We start from the raw sequence: 25,889 nt of genomic DNA on the forward strand, positions 1-25,889 counted from the left end.
GCCTGTTTGACAGGAAGGCTGTTATCCAGTTGTGGAGGGGTCCAGAGATGCCGTAGGATTTTAGTTTTAGGAGAAGTTTGTAATGTACCACAGAGTCAACAGCTTTAAAGAAGTCTATGTAAATTGCATCTATTGCTTTGCCCTGATCGAGATTTGTGGTCCATATGTTTTTGCAGTGAAGAAGTTGTAAATTACATGATAATTTTTTTCTGAAACCAAATTGTTTATTTGAGAGTAGGTTGTTTGTTTCTAGGTGGAGGGAATGGATTGATTGATGATTGATTCCATTACTTTGCAGGTGACGCAGCATAAAGATTTTGGTCTGTAATTTTCAACTAGGCTGTGGTCTCCTTTTTTGAAGACAGGGATGACCATGGCTAATGACCAAAATTTGGGAAGGGAGCTGGTCGTGAAAGCTTTTTCAAAGATTATGCTAAGGGGTTCTGCTATATTAGTGGAAAGCTTTTTTAAGAAGTATGCACATAGTTCATCAGGTCCAATGGATAGAGATGGTTTCAGTTTGCAAAGGGCCTTTTCAACATTATCTTCTGTGAAATCTATTTGTGTTAGGTCATTGTACTCATTGTTGGTATGACTGGGGAATTTTGTGTATGAGCCATTACTATTAACAAAGACTGAGCCAAAGAATGTGTTAAATGAGCTAAGGTTTTTAAAAAAGTAATCACAAATATTTTAGTATTTAGTAAATTGTTAAAAATGTTGATCTGGAGGATATTTTTTCTTACAGTTCCTTCCCCCTCCACCCAATTTGTTCTGTTTTCAAGGAAGTAGCAGTGGTTTAGCTAAAGAATTGATTTCAAAGTCCCAAATTGAAACTTTTGATCTTCTTGAAGTTGTGAAAATATGTCAAAAATTAATGCATTTTCAGATGAATGCCTGATCACTTTCCATGAAGGTAATATATATTTGGAATCAATATTTCTCCCATTTCAAAAAACACTATTGAAAGACTTCTGGTTGGCTCCGTTGGTGATGGAGATGGTCTTTTTAGACCGCCAGCCCCAAGATCACCTTAGAGATCACGTTAGAGCCAGCGCAAATCGGCTGTCTGACGGCTCGGAAACCTTTCCCTCAGGAGAAGAGGTAAAGATGAGCGTATGGGCAGAGGTAGAGCTCCCCGGAAAGTCCCAGGAGTCATTCTAGGGGCTTGAGGGTGAGAGCTCCCAGTTTAAGCCCGAGAGCTTCTTATCTGGGATGAGTCTGCTTTTTAGCAGACCAAATCACTGCAACCAGCTCTGCGATCAATATGATAATTTAAATTGATAAATGGCAATGCAGACAGAGCAATGTCAGGAAGGTTGATAAATGCAAGTACCAGACCTTAACTTCGTTTTTAAATAGTACTTGAGAACAGTACTTAAGAAGAATAAGAAAATGGCGTTTCTACCTAAAAGGGCGTGAAAGCGAAAATTAAGGAAATTCTCATTAATAAGGCTAGCGCTCTTAGCTCTGTTTAAACTTGCTGGAATTTACACTTACATGAAGATTTTATAAGGAGAATAAGATATTCTCTCTTTTTTTGAAAAGATTACAGACACTGAAATTGTTGCAAAGTATAAAATTAAACTAATAAATGGATCTTAAAGATATAAAGTTTAATGTTAAGGACGGTGGAGTCTTGTCATTTCAAATACATAAGCTACAGGAAGATATGAAAAAATTTTTAAAGGGTCTTTTAAAGGAAGCTTTGGAGTCACAATTTTTAGTTATAGATAAAAAATATAAGCAGATTCAAGAGGAAATCCTGGAAATTAAAGATCAGAATGACGATATAAGAAATGATGTGTTGGCCGCATTTAAACAACTGTGTGAATGTGTGATCCAGTTGCATGAAAGAGTAGAAGAAATTTGGAAAATAAAATAGAGGAGGTTCAGACAAAGGTGGAGAAGGTAGATGATGAATTGGTGGTGTTGCAATTTAAATCAATGGAGTTTGCTCTGAGAGTTAGAGGACTTAAAGAAAATAAGCAAGAGAATTTTAAAAAAAATTTGCAGAGGTTTTTGCACAGGTGACTGGAGAGCAACCAGAAGATGTTGTAATTCAAATTGAAAAAATATACCGTGCTAATTCTAAGGTTGCCAGACAGAAACAGCTACTAAGAGATACTGTGATTTATTTTACAACCAGGAGGATGAGGAATGAAATTTTACAAGCATCTTATAAAAATAAAATCCAGATATTAGGTCAAGAGATATTAATTTTGAAAGAAATTCCTATTAAAATGTTAAGAAGTAGAAAGGATTATGCTTTTTTGGTGGATGAGCTTAGAAATCGTCAGATATGATTTAGATGGGATGTTCCAGCTGGTTTAACAGTAAATCAATAGGAAGAAGATATTGTCTTAATACAGTACCTAAAGCAAGAGATTTTTATATTAATGTATTAAAGGCTGGAAGTCCACATCAAATAGTTGGGATTAAAACTGATGCAGAAGAAGCATTGGAAAAAGTAGGGGATGTAAAGGAGAAAAGATCAAGTCAAGTGGTTATTAAATGTAAAGAACAAGGAGTAAAGAAGCAACAATTTCAAGTGAACAGAGTTTCTCTTTATGGGAAAGGTTAAATTATAATTAACTTTTGTTAACATATATGTTTGTAAGAATAGTTATTTGGAATTTGTAAAATTTATTTGTATCTGTTTGAATTTATAATTTAAATGTTGGAGAAGTGATTGTAGTGATGTTATTTGTTTATATATGGTTGAATTGTCAACAACTGAATTATTTGATTTGGGGGTGTCTTGATAAAAATAGAACAAAAAATTGACTTAATTAAGGAATGCATGAAAATGGCTATAAATTATTTGGTAATTTATAGTGTTGGAAATATGGGGAAGAATTGGGATTAAATGTAAATGGTATTGTTTGAATTTATATTCTAAATGTTGGAGTGATTGTAGTAATGCTAGTTGATTATATGTGGATTTGTTAAAATTTAAATTAATTTGGATAAAAAATAAGGTAATGATTATAATAGATTAGGAAATGGAGTATTAAGGATTGGATAAAAATGATATTATTTATTATTATGTGTGATGGATCTATAAATCTGGTGGACTATACAAGATATTACTTCGAAGAATAATAGGCAGTAAATTGATTTTAATTTTAATATCAGCAATTGGACTTTTACTACTGAAATATTGGAAGACGGAATATTGTATACTGTTGAAGATTGAAGATAAAAATTAATGAACTTAAAAGAGAAAACAGAAACTTTAGAGTACTTAAAAGACAGTCTACGAAAGAATATTGGAATGGAGAAGAAGGATTGAAAAGCTTAAGAATGGATAGAATGTAACTGTAATAGTTTGTTCTCTCTCTCTTTTTTAATAGATAAGGGGACTTAAGGTACTAGGGGAGAGATGGAAGTTTATGGATTGTTTGCTTATTCTAGTTTATGATTGTTAGGCGATATATCCTGTATTTTGCTCTGGGAAGTCCGGGGGTGGGGGTGGAGGGATTGGGTGAAGGGGGGTGGAGGGAGGCAATAGGGTGAGGGTTGGAGGGAGGAGGGGGTAAAAATGTTTGTAAAACTTTTTGAATAAAAAAAAACACTATTGAAAGAAGCTAGTGGCATTGTCAAGCCAAGTTTTGTGAAAGGGAGAATAAATTCTGTTTCTAAGGTGATAATAGACTTTGATTTCTACCATATTAAAGGAATTATTCTTTTTGCAGATTTCTTTAAAGATCCAATTCCTGAAGCAGATCTTTACATCTTATAAAGTATCCTGTTTATTTGGAATGATGACAAGTGTATCCTTCTACTAACAAAATATTTATGGCCTGTAAGCCAAATAGGGATATTTGCATTGCCAGAAAGTTCCAGGAGGAAGTAGAAAGAGCAGAAGAAAGAATAGAGAGATAAATCAACAAATAATACAAACAGATAAAGATGAGGAAGAGATAGTAAAAATTCTTGAAACGGAGCAGGCAAATTACACATTAAGAGCTCAAAATATAGAAGAGGACAAAGAGAAAGTTCTCCCAGAAGTGATGAAAGAGTCATCGATGGGTTTCTTGGTGATTCAACAGTGTGAGGTAGATGTTGAGGTAGATGAAATACTTAGATTAAATATGAGTGATGTAAGGAGATATAAGTTCCCAAGGGAAGAAGAACATGGGAGATCTGGCAAAAAGTCAGTAAGAGTTGAAATACTAAAAAGGGCAAGAGATGACGGATAGATATAGAATACTTCTTAATATAGGATTTGCTTGATTAAGAGTTAGAAAATAGAGATAGAAATTAGAAATGGGAAAATATCACTATGTACACTGCTATATAAAATATTATAATTACCATCTAGACATAAATGTTAGAAGTTGAAAGATTATTACCACGTGTACTTGAATAGTATTACTATTGTTATTAGTATTATGTATAAAGTAAATTAACCCAGACAATAGGCTGTTCACTAAGCACTTACATATGTTAAAGAAAAAACTATAAATAAAATGATTTAAAAAAGAAAAGAAAAGATCTTGATTCCAATTCTCACATGAATATTAAAGAGATCATCAACAAAAAATGCTGATCATGAAAATTCATGATCTCTCTCTCTCTAGCAGGTGCCAAGTTTCAGTTCACATTGGATTATTCAGAGTTACTTTAGCAATACAATCTGAATAATTTGAAATAACTATACACATCTTGGCATAGGAAAAACCTTTGATATGGTGATGAAGAATTAAAAAAGACAGAGATAAAAAGCAATTTATTTCCAAATTTATTTAGAATAAAAAGCAATTTACTTCCAAATTTAACAGCAAAAAAGGCCATAAGATATAGTTTCTCCTGACTTGCAGTCTTTATGCATAGCTAAAATTATATTTATGATATAGTCACTAGCTTAAACTATTTGTCTATAACCCTGATATACCATAGTAAGAATAAAAAAATAATTTCAATTTATATTGCATCACAAAAAATGTGTGGAAAATAACTTTCATTTTATTTTTTCAACATAATTTTCAAGGTTGTTTTAGTGCCTTTAAATCCAAACAAAATAAAGCATGGCTTTGGTATACAGAAAGAATAATAACAACTTTTTAAAAGTCCCTCTGGATCTTCCAGAGAAGATGCTGCTAATGGAAAGGAGCTTCAGTAACCAATGCAAGTGCTTCTAAAGAAAATACCCTTTCCTCCCTCAGCAGCAGCACCTGATATTGGACCTTGGTTTCATTTCACTGTGTCTAGCTTCTTGTTCAGGTTAGGGTCAGATCAGGGATGGATTCTACTTACCTTTACTACCGGTTCGCATTGTGCCGGTGCTCACTCACTCTGCTCACGTGCTCTTCTACGCATGCGCTGAAGAGTTTTGATGACATTTGGGTCAGTGGGCAGAGCCTCTCCCTGGTTTTACTATTGGTTCTATAGAACTGGTCCGAACCGGGGGCAACCCACCACTGGGTCAGATACCTGCAAAAGTATTAAAAGGTGACAGGACAGTTTGAATCTTGGTGTAACAGGAAGAAATGAGAATGGACTATGCTAGCTAGCTCCATGGTGTCTTTTCAATGGGTTTCTGACAAGCTGAAGGGTCATGGTGCAGCATTTTTTCTTTTCCTCTGTAACTCTTTTAATCTACACTCAAAAATAATCTCTCTCTAGTAAAATCTCCTTAGGAATCTGCACATTGTAGAATTTACTGTATTGATTACTAGGTGGGCACTGGTGCAAATGTAAACAGCATCGCCATTTCTTTCCTTTTGTTTTCTGATAAAACGTTGCAGGAGCTGGTCGCTGGAAAATCCTTGGGCTAGATCAAGAAGTACTAACAATGTGTGATTCACATTGGGGCCCATTCTCTCTGTTGGGAACAAGATCTGGCCATCTACATAGCCCTGACAAATTCAACAACCATCCCCAGAATGGGGCAGCCATGGTCAATGTACCCACCCAGTGGTGGGTTTCAAAAAATTTTATTACCGGTTTTGTGGGTGTGGCCTGGTGGGCGTGGTGTGGCGTGGCATGGCTTGGCTTGGCTTTGTGGACATGGTTTGGTGGGCGTAGCAGGGGAAGGATACTGTAAAATCTCCATTCCCACCCCATTCCAGGGGAAGGTTACTGCAAAATCCCCATTTCCTCCCAATCAGCTTGGAAGGAAGAGAATAGATGGAGGCAGGGCCAGTCAGAGGTGGTATTATTACTGGTTCTCCGAACTACACAAAATTTCCCACTAATGGTTCTCCAGAATTGGTCAGAACCTGCTGAAACCCACCTCTGTACCCACCCATATCCATCTCACACCCCATTAGTAGTCACAGAAAGACTAGGTTCTAGAACCCTAGGACCCTAGAAATGAAATGACTGGGGTGAATGAATGACTGTGGGAAATGAAATCATCTTGCTTACACAGTCAAATAAGCCAAATTAAATAAGCAGATACAATTGGTGCTGGTGATACAGAGCTATAAGAAGGAATATGAAACAAAACATTTGATACAGGTTGAAAGGCCAGACAGTTCCTAGAAGAAAGCCAGCTTAGAAGCATGAAAGGTAACTTATCCTACAGAAAAATATCCTACAGAACTTTTTTTAAAATTTCTTTTTGTCACAACAGTATACACAAACAAATATTATAGATAAAACAGCATATCTTGAAGAAAGAAATATATATATAACAATATTTTTGGTTGAAGATTTTGGGATTTTGAGTAGAGACTATGGAGTCAGGTAATGAGTTCCAAGAAAGCAATATTGTGCTATGCTGCTTCTTTTTTAATTGAAAACAAAACATTTCCCAAGGGGGATTAGTGTAAAGTGAACTCATGCCACCTTTCAATCTGAAATGACAAAATAAGAGGATTAGAAATGTTTCGGCAGATTGATTTGGTAACATGTGGGGGACACACCTATGCTCTGCAGATATATATTCCCTCTCTGACTTTTTTGAAAGTTGTGTACAGATGAGATTTAGCCTGAGCATCTCACAAAATTATCATTGAAAGACCGACTTGTAACCACTTCTGCTCAGCTATCATGTGGAGAAGACATCAATCGCTAAAGAAGTACCTGTGAAGAACTGTCTGCATTACCTGTAAAAACTACTAATTTACTATCCAGTTTTTCTGGACTTTTTCTTTGTTGCATTAGATCAGTTTTCCCAAGGGCTTCAGAGAAATTTATAGTAATTGTCACTTTGAAATAAGAAAGTTTGAAATTTACCTTTTTAATGTGCACAATAAAAGAGATTAAAAAATATAATGATGATTGCATCTACCTAAAAAAATGGCTATAGATAGTTTAATGCTTGTAGTTTTCTGAATAATATCTCTCATTATTTTTTCCCCTTGATTTTACCTATATTTTAAGAATATCTATAGATTAGGAAGAAATAAGCTTTGAAAAGGCAAAACTACAAAAATGAGACTATTAATATTTTAATAACATACTAATTGAACTTTTTGTTATTTTATTCTCTTGATTAGTAAACCCCTGCCTCTGGAACCTAGGTCTGGAGTTTTTTGAAAGGTAGGAAAGGAAGGGAAGGAGGGAAGGAGGATGAAAAGATGGGAGGGAAGGTGGGAAGAAAATATGCCAATTTTCTATTTCTTGAGTTGGGGGGGAGAATGATACAATTTGGGCGTCAACTGCCCAACTAGTGAACTCAAAACAAGGAAACATTCTTGGGAGAACTGAATTCCCAAAAGTAAAACTTTATTGGATACACCATATTGGTAGTGAAGAAACAAAACCAGCTCTGGTTTTCCCACGCAAATGTTTGCCTAGTTAAACAATAGTTTCCTCTTCTCCCCATCCCTGGATGATCATATTGTCCAATTATGAGACATCCTATTGTTATGGGAACAGTCCATCTCTTTCTCAAGCACCTGCAGTGGTGACCTTGATGGTTTCCATACTTTTACGATTTCTGCATACATTTTCAATTACATTTTCCCTTCCCTCCCCCCACTTCATTGGCAAGTTGAAAAGAATTAGGGTTTGAAAGAAGCAAAGCAATTCAACTTCACATGCTGGCCCCCTGAAGGAAAGGGGCACCTGGAAAATATTAAACATAGTTTAATTATTGTTATTTAGGTGGTCTTAGCCTTATTGTTATTTAGGTGGTCTTAGCCTTAGCCTTTGGCTGCTGAGGGTATTTTTTATGGAACCTTTTTACCTGTCTGTACTAACATTGTGAGCACCTACCCACTCAGCATCAGCTGAGGGATATCCTTTCCACTGCATTAAGTATTGTAATTTCCCCTTAAAGCACCTTGAGTCCAGTATCTTCTTTATATCATAGTTTTTTCCCCCCACCCACAAACGTGGGAGGCCGAGGCCTCACCTCAAGTGGCCTTAACTTAGAGCCTTGGAAGGGTTTCAAAAAAACCCTTCCTGGTCAATAAACACCAGATGGACTTGTTTGAGTATCTTAAGTAACTGTAATTCCATTTAATTGGATTTATAATTTGAACAATTGGGAACGGACCTATGTACTTGAGATCCAGTTTCTTGCAAGGTTGGTTCAGCTTCAAGTATTTAATAGACAGGTATACTTTCTCCTCTATTCTGAATTAGTCCATACTATATCAATCCTTGACCAAAATTTATGGGGGTTGGAATAAAATGTTTTATTTATTTTCTTTTGGGTGCAAGTTTCTCCACATATCTGTCAAATTCAATTCGTCCGTCATTTTAAAAAAATTTTTGGCAATATATTTCTTTTTTTCTTGTTCTTTTTGTCACTGGTATAATCTTTTTTAATTTCTACTACCCCATTGAAGTCACCCACAATACATATATTCCCTTGACCTATCTCAATAATCTTTTGATGAACTTTCTTGTAGTATTCCCCCTGGTTTTTGTTAGATGCATTGAAACAACATTGTTGTTTGCCCATTGTTACTTCCATCATTAATGGTCTTCCTTTTAAGTCTGCATGAATTTGTTTTGCCTTTATCCCTTCTTTAATATATACTGCCACCCGTCTTTTCTTTTTTCCGCCAGTGCTGTATAGAGTTTCCCTAATTTATTATATTCTAAATATTTTTCATTTTGCTTTTTAATATGTACTTCTTGGAGGCACAGAATATCTGTTTTCTGTTTTATTAATTTTGTAAATATTTGTTTCCTTTTCACCAAAGTGTTTAGTCCTTTAACATTAATTGATATTAGTTTCAATTCTTCCATTCTTCTATTTGTCTACTGGTTGCTGATTCCTATTGGTTCTTGTAGCTCTTTGTGTTCTTGTTTTAATACCTCATTCTTCTTGGTGTTCTTTTTTGTCTTTACTTCTTTATTCTGTGTCTTCTCCTTTGGCTTCCTGTTGTAGTTGTTCTTCTTGGCTTGCAGTCTCCAGCCCCTCCCTGCTACTATAGTCCTCTTCTGTTCTCGTCAATTGATCATGTAATTCCTGTGCTTTGTCTAAATTAACAATTTTAATCTTTTTACCCTGCCAGGAGACAAGCATTCCTTCTGGGAGTATCCATTTAAATAGTATGTTCTGTTTATTCAGTTGTGAGGCCAAAAAACAATAATCTCTTCATTGTTCTCGGACTCTTCTGGGAATTTGTTTCAGGGTAATAATTTCTTTATCTTTGTACACTATTGGTTCCTCTCTGGTAATTTTGTAAATTATATCCCTGACCTTCTTTCGGGCAAACCATATGTGTACCTCTCTGGATAGTCTATGGCATCTAGCATAGTTGGTTTGAATTCTATACACTTCATCCAACTCCATCAAGATTTCTTGCTTATCTCTTTGAAGGGTTTCTGCAATTAATTCTGTCATTATCTGTCCTAGGTCTTCTTCTTTAGCCTTAGTCACATTTTGAAATCTCAGGTAGAAAGATGCCCGGTCCATTTCTAGGTAGATTAGGGAATCCTCTAGGTCCTTATTCAATGCTGTCATTTTTTGATCAACCAAATCCAATTTTTTTCTAGTTTGTTCAGTTTTGATTTCCACCATTTTTATTTTTTGTTCATTTTTCTAATTGCTTCTTGGATTGAACCCATTTTATAGTCCAATTTCTGAATATCGCTTTTCATTTCTCCATGATTGTTTGTCATTGTTTCTTGTAACTTCACCATTGTTTCTTGAATTATTAGCAAGGTGGCTTGCATCGTTTGCATATTTGGTATTGTGTTGGGCTTTTCTGCTGTTAACATTCCTTCAATTGACCGTTGATTTGATGGGGAGGCCATCATCATCATTGGATTTGATGTAGCTTTTTCTCCTGCCCTCAGAGTTGTCATTGTAAGAGTGGTCATTTCTTTCAATATTCCATTTTGTTTTCCAAGGATTCTATAAATACTTTTCCAGATTATCATCAATTGTTTACTAACAAGTCTCCCTTATTTCCCCCCTTATAATGCAAAATATCTTATACTACTATTAATATTTATCTCTGCTCTAATAAATCTAATCACATTATTCAATCTACATATAAACCTAACTACAAATATAAATATAATATAAGCATAAATATAATTATTCTATGAAAGTTAATCAGTATATATGCCAATAACAATATATAAGTTAAATCAATATATATATGTCAATTAATCAATTTATAAGTTAGCTATAAATATATATACAAAGAACAGTATATACGTTAATCAATATATATATATACATTTAAATATAAATATGGATAGAGATATAAACAAAGTATATCAAAGTATAAAGATATAAATATATAATTACTGATCTAATATAATTTGGGTGTAAACAGTTTAGATATAACTTTTGTAATTATTAGTTCATGAGTTGCTTACTTAACCACAATTTGTATAAATATTCTTTAAATCTTCTCAATTAACTTGGTAAATTAATAAATAGTCCCTTGTTAACATTACTTTCAATGTTCAGGTAATTGCTTATCCTTGTTCCACTTTAATCTTCCGTGAGTGTCTTGTTATCTATTGAATCAATTTTAATCCTTTCTTCTTCCTTTTACCCCTTTCTGCTTTGTATCAATCTCTGTGTGTCTCCTGTTTCTTTTTCCATCATTTTGGGACACTGGTTTCTTCCTCCAACCTCTGTCTCAAATGCCCATCTGTTCAAGCTTCTCTCGCTGCCATAGTCCGCTGTAGCCCTCCTTCTTTTCCTGCCACTTTGGCTCTCTGGATCACTCTCCTCGCTCCTCTTTTCTTCCTCTTTTCCTCCAATTTTCTGTCTGAATATCCACTCATCTCCTTTCAGTCTCACATCTAAATTTTATCTCCTCCTCTCTTCACTCTTAGAGTTCACTTTAATTTGCTGAGTCTGTCGTGTCCCACTCCTCCTCTGACGGCCGAGTTGGGGAAGTCCGTATCAAGCGTGCCTCTGCAGCTCTGCCAAAGTCCTATCAGAGTCCTCAGGGCAGGCAGGAGACCAGAAAGTGACTTCAGCAAGATATGTTTAGACTTTGCCTGACTCAGAGAATGCCAGAAAGCAGATCTTTTATATAGGCCATGGAGTGTGGCTCCATGACTCAGCACTTATCCAGGCCTGCCCCTCCCTTCCTTTTGCTGACGTCGCCTCTCCATTCTCCGGAAGCGTGGATCTATCCATTGCATCGTTTCATCTCCAGCTGTTGGTAATCCCAGCCCGTGGCTGGCTTCAGGTGCACATGCTATCGGAGGGAGGTTTGTTTGTTCGATTTGTCCGGGCATGGTGCCAGGGCTGGGGGCTGGAGGCATGCCAGGACATTTTTCTGTACTATCAGCGTCCGGCAGGAAATAAGAGGGGCCCGGCTGCGGGGGAAGGGAGCGAGCGAGGCACAACAGAGTCACTGCTCCTCCCGCCAAGTCACCCTCGTTCTTTGGGTGATTCCCCCTAACTGCAATTTCCTTTATAACTGAATAATCGGGACTTACTTTTATGGCCACTTATCACCGTTGCGGCTCTGGGATTTTCAGCCAGATAGAATGTCACAGTCGGTTAAGTAAATCTTCTCTTCCTTAGCCTCTCTGGCTTGTCACAGCCTCAAGTCTGCCATAACACAAAGTCAGACACTTTCGCATTGGGTTGACAGGGATTTCCTTCGTTGCAGCGAGTGATCGCCTTTCACCTCACTGCCCTCCAGGCTTTCCCTCTATTCTGTGTGGCTGTCCAGGCTCACCCTGCCCAAAGGGGTCCCCAAACATGAAAAATTTGGGATCTAGGAATGGAGACCGTTCTCTTTCCCCTGCTCCGCTATGACATTACCACCAGAAGTCCAAAACTTCATCTTTCTTCTACTCACTTTCCAGAATCCTAGAACAATGTCATTAGCAAAGGTTGCTTCTGGGTTTCCTGGAGTTGGAATGCACCTGAGATAATGAACTTGACTAGAGTTCACCAGACCTAATCCATGAGATTAGACTGTCAGATTTGCACTTCTGTGCCTTTCCACCTTGGAGAGAGTCTCTAATGCAATTTGCGATACATCCAATATCCCACTTGCAATTGGTTATATGGTGTAGCCTGATGAAGCCTTCAAAGTTTAAAGGCCTTGATTGCCCATATACATACAATTTCATAAGAGGGGGGTGTATTTTGGATATCTTTCAAAGTGAGATTTTGATAGCCAGAAGTGGGAAATATATGAGCAAGTCAGAAAATACAGTATCTATTATACTGAGCATTTATTGCTGGCTCCAATGAATAATTATTACATGAGACAGGTGCTGTGCATCTGAAAGGTAGATCCCAAGGAATGTTAGTGTGAACAAGGCTAGTGTGATATGTTGACATTACAGGACTGATTTTTTTAGTTATATACATATATACGGTACACATACCACTTCCAATAGACTGTCCAACACTTTTGTAGCACCCCATTCAAATAGAGCTTGGCAATTTTTGCATAACAGCATAACAGAGTTGGAAGGGACATTGGATGTCTTCTACCCCAATCCCCACACAAGAAGGAGACCTTATACAATTCTGGACAAATGCCTCTTCAATCTCTTCTTAAAAACCTCTGGTGATGGAGTCTCCACAACTTCTGGAGGCAAGTTGTTCTCACTGTTAATTGTTCTCACTGTCAGGAAATTACTCCTTAGTTTTAGGTTGCTTCTCTCCTTAATTAATATCCATCCATTGCTTCTTCCCAGCCTTCTGGTGCTTTAGAAAATAGGTTGACCTCTGTCGTGTCCCACTCCTCCGCTGATGGCCGGGTCAGGGAAATCCGAATCAGGTGTGCCTCTGCAGCTCTGCCAAAGTCCTAGCAAAGTCCTCAAGGCAGGCAGGAGACCAGAAAGTGACTTCAGCAAGATATGTTTAGACTTTGCCTGACTCAGAGAATGCCAGAAAGCAGATCCTTTATATAGGCCATGGAGTGTGGCTCCATGACTCAGCACTTATCCAGGCCTGCCCCTCCCTTCCTTCTGTTGCCTCCGCCTATCAAGTCTTCTGACGCGAGGGTCACTCCAGTCGGCAGCTGTTGGTAATAAACCTTCCTCAGGCTCACATGCTGTGGAGGAGGGGGAGGGGTCTACTTGCTCCGTTTGCCTGGGCATGGAGCCAGAGCTGGGGGCTGGAGGTATTTCTTCTTCTTCAGCCTGTCTGGGCATGGAGCCAGGGCTGGGGGCTGGAGGTATTTCTTCTTCCGTGTTCGGAAGCAGATAAGCAGGCCCCGGCTGAGGTGAGATTGGACGAGACACAACAACCTCCTCTTCATTGTGGCAGCCCCTCAAATGTTGGAACTGTTCTGACTCAGCCTTCACAAGCAATGAGAAACTGCTAACTCACAAGTTAAACAACCCCCTTTTTTCTTAAAACAGGGCACGAGCAGTCTTTATTCACATTGGATAGACAGAACCAAAAATAATTAGCCACAAATGAAAGTCTTTTCCCCTTTTGAAACAGTATCTTTTCACATGAGAACTCAAGATAAAATAGTCCTTCAATGATTGAGCCAAGCAGAAACAGTTTCTGTTCACACCAGGTGAGGCAAATGCACTATCTAGTGTGTCCCAGCAGGGAGATTCAACTGGCACTCAAATACAGAACAATTAGTCATGACAAACATGGTTCTACCAAAGGAATCCAACTTGATTGATGTACACGGGAAAACAAATGGTTGTCTGTGACAACAGGCCATTCCCAAACCCCTACTATTTATTTCCCAGCCAGGGAAGCATCTATGTCTTCTTTTCCCTGAGAGCTGGCTTATTGCTTTCCATTGTTCTCCTCATCCCTCTTCATTATGCATATGCACATCTGGGATGGGCCCCATCTGTTCCTCCCCCTCATTCAGCTCAGGCCCCAAAGACAGCTGCCTCTCCACCTGGGGATGGGCAGAAGGCTCCAGCTCTGCATCTGCCTTCCTCATCAGAGCTTTCCAAAGGCTCCAAAGCTGGCCCAGGTCCCCCCTCCCCCTCCCCCACGTCTGACTCTGCTGCTAGCTCTGCAGACAACTGATGGGTCACAACAGGAACATTGCTCTCTAGTCCTTCTTTGCACTAGACTAGACATACCCAATTCCTGCAGCCATTCTTCATATGTTTTAGCCTCCAACCTCCTAATCATCTTTGTTGCTCTTCTTTGTACTTTTTCCAGTCTGAACATTTTTTTTTATATTGTGGCAACCAAAACTGGATGCAATATTTCAAGTGCGGTCTTAGCAAGCCATTATAAAATGATATTAACACTTCACATGATCTTGATTCTATCCCTTTGTTAATACAGCCTAGGACTGCATTGGCTTTTTTGGCAACTGCAGCATACTGATGGCTCATATTTAAGTGACTGTTATAAAAATAAAAAATCTTAAGGGAGACAGAAACTCAGAGCTTCAGCAGATATTTGGTGCCCATTGAGAAGAACTGGGCCAGCCTATCTACAAGATTAAAGACGTTCAGCTCCAGGGTGATGGGATTAAGACATGACCCTCCAGGACATAATAGGATTATCTAGCAGCACTTGAAGACCAGTCTCATTGGGATGCAGATGCTGCTGGAGGCCTGTGTGGAGATAAAGGTCCTGAAAGTGGAATGGAAGGAAGGCAAAGGTGATCCTGTTAGCAGGAGGAAGCAGTTGTTTTAAAAAGAGCATATGGCAACCTTTTTATGGAGTTAGCAGTTTCTGATCATTTTTTCCTCATTTTTCTTTTAATTTATTTACTGTAAAGTAGGTACACAAAGTTTTCAGTTTTGCTTATTTATTTATGTTATAAATCTTATGTCCAGAGAACTCAGCCACTTTGTTTCAGGACTGTCAGGAACTCTTTTTGGAATGCCAAATCAAATTTGAAATATTTCACCAAACTGAAATAAATTGAAATGTTTATGATGAATCTTATGCTTTGCTCATCAAATGCATGTGGAATTCAGCAATGGTGTTTTGAAGCAATTGTTTTATAATATGCTTTCATTTTTAGATCTTTATGGAAACACCGAGTTTGCCAATCTCTTTCTGGCTAAATCAAGGCCAAAGTCTCAGTATTATACCATGAAATTTCTTTCAGAAATCATATATGGATCACTGCAATACTTGCCTGAAGCTGTGAGGTAAGAATGGAGCATCGGTGAAGTAAAACATCTTTTCACCAAGAGCATGTTAGAAACCAGGATTCTTTGTAGGCTTCCTTTCCCACACAAGTAACAATTTGAGTCATCACTTGGACGTTGCTGTTTAGTTTTTATAATTATGCACTAAATTATTCTAAAATCATAATTATTCAATACAGTTTGCCTGTTTTCTCAGCTGTCTCTCCAGAGATAAAAGAAAATCTAATAATTGAAGCTGTGCATTTGTTTAAGCATCATTCTGTGTTGCTTATTAAAGGTAGCATTTCAACAGATGCACTGGTTATGAACTGATTACACACACCCATTTCCTTTTATACTTTCCAGTGGTGCATATTACTAATTCACTTAATCAAAATTTAATTCTTGTTCAATGTCTTTGGAAAAGATGCCTGTACACATACAGACAAACAAAGCTAACTTGCAAAAAGAGGGGTTAAGGTTTTTAATCTGATTAAAAACTTTAAATTGTGTTAGCATTTTAATTTAGAAAGACATTTTGATGATTGAAGCAAAACTCAATATCAGAATTCGAAGAGCTTAATATTCAAAGTAAAAAAAAATCCTGGATAAAGGAATTTGTTTGGTTTTTCTACTATTTAATAATTAAAAACATAGTGACACAAGATGGGTATAAAGGTTTCAATTTAATTCACTCACTCCCCATGTTTCTATTACTGTTTAGAGCAGTGGTTCCCAACCTTTTTTTTGGCCATGCCCCATCTAAGCATCTCTAAAATCCTGATGTCTCCTGTGACATATAATTCTTACTATTCAAAAAGTGAACTCCTACTCATGGGGAGGAAGCCTAAAAGGCCATTAACTTGGTTTAAACAAGGTTCCAATTGCCCCCATTAAAATTCAAATTATCCCTTTGTGGGGCGTGGGCCCCATGTTGGGAACCACTGGTTTAGAGCCTACAATATTTTTAGAGTAACTTTTACAAGTAATACAATTCACTAGTTGAATGTAAGCACTATTTGATGCTGGGGATGAAGAAGAATATAATCACTAATGGTATTTTTGTTGATTTCATTTTTTTTTTTTGAAAAAACAAACAAAAAAAATCTGCTTCAGGGATGGGAAACCTCAGATTCTATCAATATATGGCATTTCTTCAAATGAGTTATATGGAGCACTGTACAGGTAAAAGCAGTTTTTTATAACTTTGTTTTGCAAAGATTGGGCAGTAAATAGCTCTTTGGCTTTTATTATATCGCACTTTTGAGAATCTGCAAATATTTTCAGTTTTTTAGTTAGACAGAAACACTAGATAAGCAACACTAGCCACCAACAGTGATTTGGCCAATCTGCCACAAACCGAAGCAAAGCCCAGTTTTTTTCTAACGATACTTACACTATTCCATCCAATGTATAATCACAAATTTGGAGACTAGATTGTAAACCAGTCCATCAGTCAATTTATCACCATTTTATGGAAATAGTAATAGCACTTAGAGTAATATACCCCTCCATAGTGTTTTACAGCACTCTGAATGGTTTACCATGTCAGCATATTGACCCCAACAGTGTAGGTCTCATTTTACTGATCATGGAAGCATGGTAGGCTGTGTCAGCCTTGAATCCCATCAGGATGAAATTCCAGAATGTGGGCAGAGTTAGCCTACAATGCTGCATTCTAACCACTGCACCACCCAGAGTATTCTTGTGAAAAAATGGATGATTTGCAAGGAGTAGAAGGCATGGAGAGATGTGCTGAATAATGTTGATGCAATCTTGGCATGGTCTTTTTTCTCATTATTTTCTACTTCCCAACTTATCTGTTCATTATTTCTTTGGTTTTGCATAACATTTCAAATCCTGAAAGGAATAGTATGAAAAATAGCTATATTTGAATCTTAATGAAGTATGAATAAGATATTTATTGCCCATGTCCTTTCTGTTTTATGATGGTTTTTTTTCTTCTTCTAGTCTTCAATCTCTCTTTTTCAGGACTATTCTTACAACCTGTCTCACTGACTAAGAATTAATTTTCAAAAGACAGAACTGGAATCTATAGCTAGAACTGGATCAACCACCTCTCAATTGCTAGAAACTGCAGGGTAGTCCATTATAGGAACAAAGATACTTTCATTAATTACCCAGAGATTCTCCCAAATTTTTATCATGTATTTTGTCATGTCACATATGGAGTCACTGGTTGCAATTGCATTGTATTTGCATAGTACCAGAAATTGTTGGGATGAGCAGCCTATGGCGACTTCAAGAGGACTGAGACTGGGTCCAGTGGAGCAAGGGAGCACCCCATGTGCCTAACATGCAGACAATTTTGTCTCCCAAAAGGTGGAAAAGGGAACTAGGGGATCAGCCATATTGGACTGAATTCTCACTAGCAGAGATGAAATGATAGAAAGCATTGAAGTTATAGGAAACTTGGGGGAGGGGGGAGGAAATGATCATGCAATATTGGAATTCAAAATTATGCAAGCATGAGCAATAGAAAAAAAATCAAACCAGAGTCTTGGACTTCAAGAGAGCCGATTCCAATAAATTTAGAGAGAGCTTGAAGAGGATTCCATAGACCTGAATCCTCAAGGGGAAAACAACCCAAGAAGCTTAGGAAACTTTGAAAGCATAATTCCAATGAAAAAGAAAAATAAGAGATCTTCAAAGAAACCAGCATGGCTGGACAAAGAACTCTCTGATAAACTGAAATAGAAAAAGGACAAGTATAAAAAGTGGAGCACACAACTAAAGCAGAATATCATCAAATAGCCCAAATCTGCAAAGATGAAGTGAGGAAAGCTAAGGCTCAAAATGAACTAAGGCTTGCATCAAAAGTCAATAATAACAAAAAAAAAGCTTCTTTCAACATGTAAAAAACAAGAAAAAAAATCAAGGAAACGATTGGGAGAAAATGGCAAGAAGGTGACAAGAAGCAGGGAGAGACCAGAACTGTTTAATTCATTTTTTGCATATGTCCTTACCCAAAAGGGGAAAAAAACCCCAGTCTAATTTATGAAAACTGCAGATTAGGAATGCAAGTCAAAATAAGTAAGAAAATGACAAGAAAGTTCAAATCACCAGGACCAGATAGATTACATTTCAAGGTTCTGAAGGAATTGGCAGATGTGATCTCAGAACCACTAAACTATATCTTTCAAAGATCCTGGAGCACCAGGGATCTATCAGATGACTGAAAAGAGCTGATGTAGTTCCTATGTCCAAAAAAAGGGGGGAAATGGATCCAGGAAACTACAATACTATCAGCCTGACATCAATACCTGGGAAGGTTTTAGAAAAGATAATTTATCAACAAATGTGCAAACACCTAGAGGCAAATAAACCAGAAGCCAAAATGGGTTTATCAAAAACAGATCATGCCAATGGAATCTTATTGAATTCTTCGACAACGTGATAAAATTAGTGGTCCAGCAAAATGCTGTGGATATAATTTACTTGGACTTCAGTAAGGCATTTGTCAAAGTAGACCACAACCTACTACTTGATAAGATAGAAAAATGTGGGTTAGATAACATCACCACCAGATAGATCTATAACTGGCTGCCCAACCACCCTCAATGTGTAGTCCTTAATGGAACTGCATCTACATGGAGTGAAGTATGCAGTGGGATATCCCAAGGCTCTGTCTTAGGCCCAGCACTCGTCAATAAAAATAAAAAAATAAAATAAAAAATAAAAATAAAAAAATAAAAATAAAAAAAAATAAAAAAAGACTATTGCTTAACATAGTGTAAGCCGCCCTGAGTCTTCGGAGAAGGGCGGGGTATAAATGTAAATTAAAAAAAATATATCTTAATCAATTATTTAGAAGAAGGGATAGAAGTAAAACTATCAAATTTGCAGATGACACCAAACTGGCAGGAATAGCCAACTATCCAAAAGATAGCCTCAAGATACAGAATGATCTTGACAGACTTGAACCCCGGGCCCTAGCTAACAAAATGAAATTCAATGGTGAGAAGAGAAAGGTTCTACATTTAGGCAAGAAAATCAACTGCACAGGTGTAGAATAAGTGATATCTGGCTCAATAGTAGTAACTACTATATATTATATAGTAAAACTATTATAGTAAAAGTCCCTTCCAACTCTGTTATTCTGTTACTTCTGTTATGTTTCTCAAATGCCAGTCCACAAGAAAGTTGGACTATTTTTGAGATTTTTCAGTTGAGCTGACCAACCTGGATGCATTCATGCAAGTACTGCAAGAGCAGTTTGAAGACCCCATGGCAACTCAATGTGAAGTAGCCAACATCCGTACCCCAAAGTATGGAAAGGAGCCAGCGACAGAATACATCTAAGACTTCCACAGCCTAGCTAGCCACCTGAGAGCCTGGCCGAAGTGGATGCTGGTTTGCCAATTTTGGGAAGGACTGAACAAAGAGTTATACACAACCTCCTCAAGGATAAAACCATCCCAAAGATAAAACACCCAGGTACAAACTGAGCAATGTAGTATATGCAGTACAATGCAGTGAGACATGTACATTGAGGAAACAAAACAACCACTTCATAAACGCATGGCACAACATAGGAAAATATACCTACCAAGACAAGATTCAGCAGTCCAAACAGCCGTGTCTCAGCAGGGATATGACATAATCTATCTCCAGTCTATCATACAGTCCTTTCAGCAGTTCCAAGAAGGCTCTACACCCATTTGCACCACTCAGGTAACCCTGAAGACACAGATAAACCTCCAAGTGGCCTCAATGACTCTCTAAAACAGGGGTGTCAAACTCATGGCATCATGGTGGCAATAATTGACATATTGTAACTTTTTTCCCCTTCGCTAAATTGGGCGTGGACAACGCATGATGAATCCGGCTCGTGGGCCGTGAGTTTGACAGACCTGCTATAAAAGAATGCAAATGATCAGCTGTCTGCAAGGAATATAAATCCTTCCATTCTCCACCCTCCAGTCAGAGCTGAAGAAACTTCTTGGATAAGAAGTAAAATGTCTTCAAAAAAAAACAAGAAGTCCAGTTGTCTCTTGAAAAAAAGTACCTTTGACAATTCACACCAAAGTTTTGGCAGGAAGTCTTCAGTTTAATAGGCTCATCCCAGGGACTTAGAATGTACGAACTCAGTCCTGGAATAATACCCGTGATGTTATGTGAATTACCAACAGACCAATTGGATGGGGTTTCTGCCATTCGCAGAAGTGACCTACAATAACTCAGTGCATTGTAGCGTTAGATTTACCCCTAGGTAAATCCACTAGGATAGAGTTCATGCCTATGCCAGAACTCTCTCAAAAGAGGCCAATGGGGTGATTGGCAGGTGCTATTTAGTTTTGATAAAGCAAAGCAATCAAGGAAAAATTGATACAAAGAATCACTGTATCAACCTTCCCATTTGTCACATTCAACAAAAGAAATTGCCAGCTCTTTAGATTAACCAAGAGTGTAGTTTTATTGAAAAATCCATCTAGGCACAGCAGAAGCAAAATCAGTTCTAAGATTTTTCCTGCAAAAACCCACATAGGTAACTCCCTTTTTCCCCTCTGGGCCACCCACAGTTCACCAATTGAGTTCAGTTCTTTTGCTTTGGAAAAACTGTCTGCTTTGGTCAAAAACGTTCTTCATTCCTTGGGCTTGTTGCATAACCCCGGCAACAGACGGTTCACTTGCATTCCACAGCCTCCCTCTACCCTTAAGAATTTGCCACCCTTCCACTGTCACTGTTTGGCAAAGCTGCAAGAAAGCAGGTACAGGCAACTGTGCAGAGCTGAGTCAAGTTTGACACACTGGATGGGAGTCGATTGGGAAATAATATCCAGTAGGATAGATGTTAAAATAAATTAATGAATTTCTGAGCATAGTAAAAGGACAGTAATAAAAATATAACCTTGAAATGAATCACATGATATATTTTAATGAACATATTTGTTTAAATCACAATATTATATGACTGCTTAGTCCAGTAAAACAATGAGGTAAGTTTAAAAAGACATGATAAATATTCTAGTAAACTATTTAAAATGTTGACATGCAGGATATTTTTTCTTACATAGTTTCTTTCTTTTTTTGTTCTTTTTTCAAGGAAGTAGCGGTGGCTTAGCTAAGGAATTTATTTCAAAGTATTCAAATTGTACTGTGACACTTTTTGATCTTCCTGAAGTTATGGAAATATCTAAAAAATATAATGCATTTTCAGATGGATCCCAAATCACTTTCCATGAAGGTAATATTTGTTTGGCCGTTTATGCAAAATGAAAATGAATATATATCATCATAGGCTTTGCAGCATAATTTTCTGTGGGTAGAGAAGTAAATGTATAACATCGACAGTAGTATTTCCATTTAGTTGCTTACAGAAGTATGCTTTTATAGCCTATTTTAAATCTTTGCCATCTGGTGTTAAAAAAGCCCATGCTTTTTGTTTTATAATATTAATGGATGCTGCTAAGCTCTTTCTTACCCATAAAGCTCATTACATTACCAGTCAGTGAAATGATTAAGATCTTTCTTTAGACTGGGAAAAGTCTAGCTTAAGAAGTGTACAGTGATTCAGTTTTAACTTATTTTTGAAAAAGCTTCTGAGAAATATTTTGAGTTTTCAAATAAAATATTAATGAATGGGAAGGCAGAAATTCATATTACCAATGAAGGTAATATTTGTTTAGAAACAATATCTCTGGCATTTCAAAAAACACTTCTGAAAGAAGCTAGTAGCATTTTCGAGCCAAATCTTCAAAGGGGAGAATAAATTCTGTTTCCAAGGTGATAATAGATTCCTACCTTATTAAAGGATTTATTCTTTTTGCAGGGGATTTTTTTAAAGATCCAATTCCTGAAGCAGATCTTTACCTCTTATCAAGAGTCTTGATTAACTGGAATGATGAAAAGTGTATCCAGCTACTTACCAAAGTATTTACAGCCTGTAAGCCAGGTAGGCATATTCACATTGCTAGAAAGAGAAAAACTGCCATTGTGAATGGGAAGTCAAGCAAGCCAATCAGGGCCCACCATGGCTTTTTTATATATTTGCAACAACCTTTGACACTATACAGATAGTGCTTGACTTATGACTTTAAATGGGCTCAGAATTTTGATTGTAGGTCATTGCAGTCATTAAGAGAGTGACCACATGACCGCTTCACTTTGCTCACTAACCACACTCCTTACTCTTCCAGTTGGACTTGTTAAGCAGTTGTATGAATCAGTAAATAGGCAGAATGAAAACCGGATGCCAAAAGAGGAGAGGCAGTTCCTCCCCATACATGGAAGGGAATCTTTGCACTGGGATGCAGAAAAGAAGCCTGAAAGATCTGATATATGATGGAATGTAGTAGGGCACTACATTCCACTTCCTAGGAAGGAGTAGGAATATTCCATAAGAGTAGGCATTCTGAGCAGCAAGGGTGCATATTCCAGAAGAGTAAAAGACAACTCAATTCAGTAGTTCCCAGAATGCATGGTTCATGTAGGTAGAATAGAATAGAATAGAATTTTTTATTGGTCAAGTGTGATTGGACACACAAGGAATTTGTCTTAGTGCATATGCTCTCAGTGTACATAAACAGTGTAGTGTCCTGCTTTAGCTTGGCAAGATTCTGTGTATACATATAGAACAATAAACAGATCAGTTTGGAAGAATCATTATGTGTGTTTTATTGTTTTTGGAGCCTTGCAGATCTTTGTTGGGAACTTCTGTGCTAGGACAGAGAAAGGGAACTCAGATCTTTGGGATCCAAGTTTCTTTTCTACAACCGACTGCAAAGGATTATTTCTTCTCTATCTTGTATGGCATCTTTTGCACTGGCCTAGAGAAACTCTTTAGGATCTGAGCTTCTTTTTTTGGCCCAACAATAGGAGTTCCCCTCTGCTCTGTGTACAGGAGAGAACTACTGTGGTTGGCCAGAGAAAGAGAACTTTTGGCCTTCAGGCCCTGATTCCTTTCTCCACCCATACTGGAGATCCCCTCTGCTCCATGTGGTAGCCTTTCTATCCTTCAAAAACATCAGTTTGCTAGCTGTTTGGCTTTTCCTCATATTGGCCTAGCTCATCTGTCAGCAGCTGCACAAAAAGATAAATGTAGTAGACCAGGGCTAGTGCAGCAGGGAGAAAGCCTGGGACTTCTGCGTGGTTGGGGCTACATGGGCATGGACCAGACTCTAAGACCATGGCAATTTTGTGTGTGCTGGAAGGCTAGTTGGGCAACTGATCTGTGAGGAAGAGATTGGTGAGTGGGATATAGTAGTAGCACCTGAGGTGTAAGTACTGGTGTGTGCTACCAAGTAGCAAAATTTTAATCATATGACTGTGGGGATAATGCAAAGCCATAACTTTGCCCAGAGTTGCCTCTAGATCATATGGGTGGCACCAGTGGTGAAATCTGAACCGATTTGCTACTGGTTTGTTGGCCGTGCATGCGCGCTGCGTGCCAAGCGTGCACTGCATGCGCATGTGCAGTTTGCACCATAAGTGCGCTGTGTGTGCATGCACAGTACACATCAAAGGAGGCTTGGGAAGGTAAGTAGAAGAGTGAGGGGGGAGAATCAGCTGTAGCTGGGAGCCTTTTTAAAAACCTTTTTAAATCATTTTTTACTACCTTTCGGGCAAATAGGTAGTAAAAAAATGCTTTAAAAAAGTTAAAAAAAAAGGCTCAGACCATTGCGCAGCACAGCTGTGATCTTGGGAACTTTTTTTTTTACCCTTTTAAAGCATTTTTTTACAACCAGTTCCGGTGAATAGGTAGTAAAAAATGCTTTAAAAAAGCAAAAAAAAAAAAAAAGGCTTGGATGATCACAGCTGTCCCACGCGATCATCCGAGCCTTTTTTTTTTTACTTTTTTAAAGAATTTTTTACTACCTATTCACCTGAACTGGTAGTAAAAAAATGCTTTAAAAGTGTTAAAAAAAAGTTCCAACAATCACATTTTGCTCAGTTGATTGTCAGTACTTTTCTTTTAACATTTTTTTTTACTACCGGTTCAGTGAACCAGTAGCATTTTTACTTCCAGTTAGGGCGAACCAGCCCGAACTGGTAGCATTTCACCCCTAGGTGACACATTAATGTTTTCAATAAATAAACAAACAACTAACTTGTTAACTTGAGACAGGGGTCATAACTCTCTTTGTTTAACATCATAATTTTGAATAGTCATAAACCGAGGACTACCTGTAGAAGAAATCAATTGTATTAGTGCTAATTCAAAACTGTATTGCTGAAATGAATAGTAGCAAATTTAGAAAAAGAAAAGTGCCACTTTTCTACTTAATAAAATTAGAATAGGATCCATTCATAGACAAAATACATGCTATAGCTCTCCTGGAGGTAACCCTGACAGTTATTAAAGCTCATACAAAATTTATTAGTTATTAAATCTGAACTTGCAAAAGAAATAGGATCATTGCACTTTGAGTCACACTGAACTTTTGGAAGGAATTGGATGATTACTCTTTGGGTTGCACTCCCTAAATAATATTGAACCATTACTATCCTGCAGAATCTATTTCCTCCCATAAGTACCTATGAAAACTGTGTTTTGAAACCTGTTCGTTTGTTAACTGTCTAAGACAGAAAATTGCCACTTTTGATGAATTTAAGCAAAGTCAGATTGAGGAAAGATTGCTTAGAAGTTCAGGGTTTCTTCAGTCATGAAATATAGGCAGAGCCTTGGAAGCAATCCTGTGGTAAATGGGCTAAAATAGCATGTGTAATGAGTTATTCAATGCTGAAGATGCTGGGGCGTGGCATAGTATTTAAATATCTTTTATGATACTAAAATGGACTATGGATTTAGCCTAGGAAAAATGAGTCCAAAACAATATTTTAATGAGGGGGAAAGTAGTAGAAGACAGACTATGGCCATAGGAATTAAAATAAGATTCATGGACATGTTTTCTTTTCTAGGCAACTTATTTTTGAGTTAACAAATTACTTTTGCAACAGGTGCGGGAGTCTTAGTAATGGAGCCAACTGTTGATGAAGAAATAGCTGGGTCTTTTCCTGCCCATATGTACGCCATGATAGCATTGCTTTTGACTAGAGGAAAACTACAGAAACCATCAGAACTTTGTATGCTCTTCAACACAACTGGTTTTAAAGATATTCAGTTCAAGAAAGGAAATGTCTTTGATGTCATTTTGGCCAGAAAATAGTATTCAACATGCTCCATTCCTACTTAGTGCTAAAAAAATACAATAATAAAATTGCTTTACTATTGCATTGATTTTAACCTCTGTGTCTATGTATGTATTTTTATGTACACTGAGAGCATATGCACCAAGACAAATTCCTTGTGTGTCCAATCACACTTGGCCAATAAAAAATTCTATTCTATTCTATTCTATTCTATTCTATTCTATTCTATTCTATTCTATTTATAATAATAATAATAACAACAGAGTTGGAAGGGACCCTGGAGGCCTTCTAGTCCAACCCCCTGCCCAGGCAGGAAACCCTACACCATCACAGAGAGATGGTTATCCAACATT

General features: G+C 37.5%; 1 protein-coding gene across 1 annotated transcript; it reads left to right on the forward strand.

Moving 5' to 3' along the window:
- The first annotated feature begins 1,594 nt into the window (after window positions 1-1,594).
- On the forward strand, window positions 1,595-25,553 carry LOC131199964 (acetylserotonin O-methyltransferase-like). The gene is made up of 10 exons (XM_058186250.1): window positions 1,595-1,858; window positions 3,840-4,163; window positions 8,181-8,219; window positions 14,852-14,945; window positions 15,315-15,444; window positions 16,540-16,608; window positions 20,880-20,932; window positions 21,491-21,631; window positions 22,217-22,339; window positions 25,345-25,553. Exons 1-10 carry the CDS (start codon window positions 1,595-1,597, stop codon window positions 25,551-25,553), a joined length of 1,446 nt encoding a protein of 481 aa, XP_058042233.1.
- The last annotated feature ends 336 nt before the right edge of the window (window positions 25,554-25,889 follow it).

The sequence above is a fragment of the Ahaetulla prasina genome, chromosome 5 (assembly GCF_028640845.1).
Source record: "Ahaetulla prasina isolate Xishuangbanna chromosome 5, ASM2864084v1, whole genome shotgun sequence".
NCBI lineage: Eukaryota > Metazoa > Chordata > Lepidosauria > Squamata > Colubridae > Ahaetulla > Ahaetulla prasina.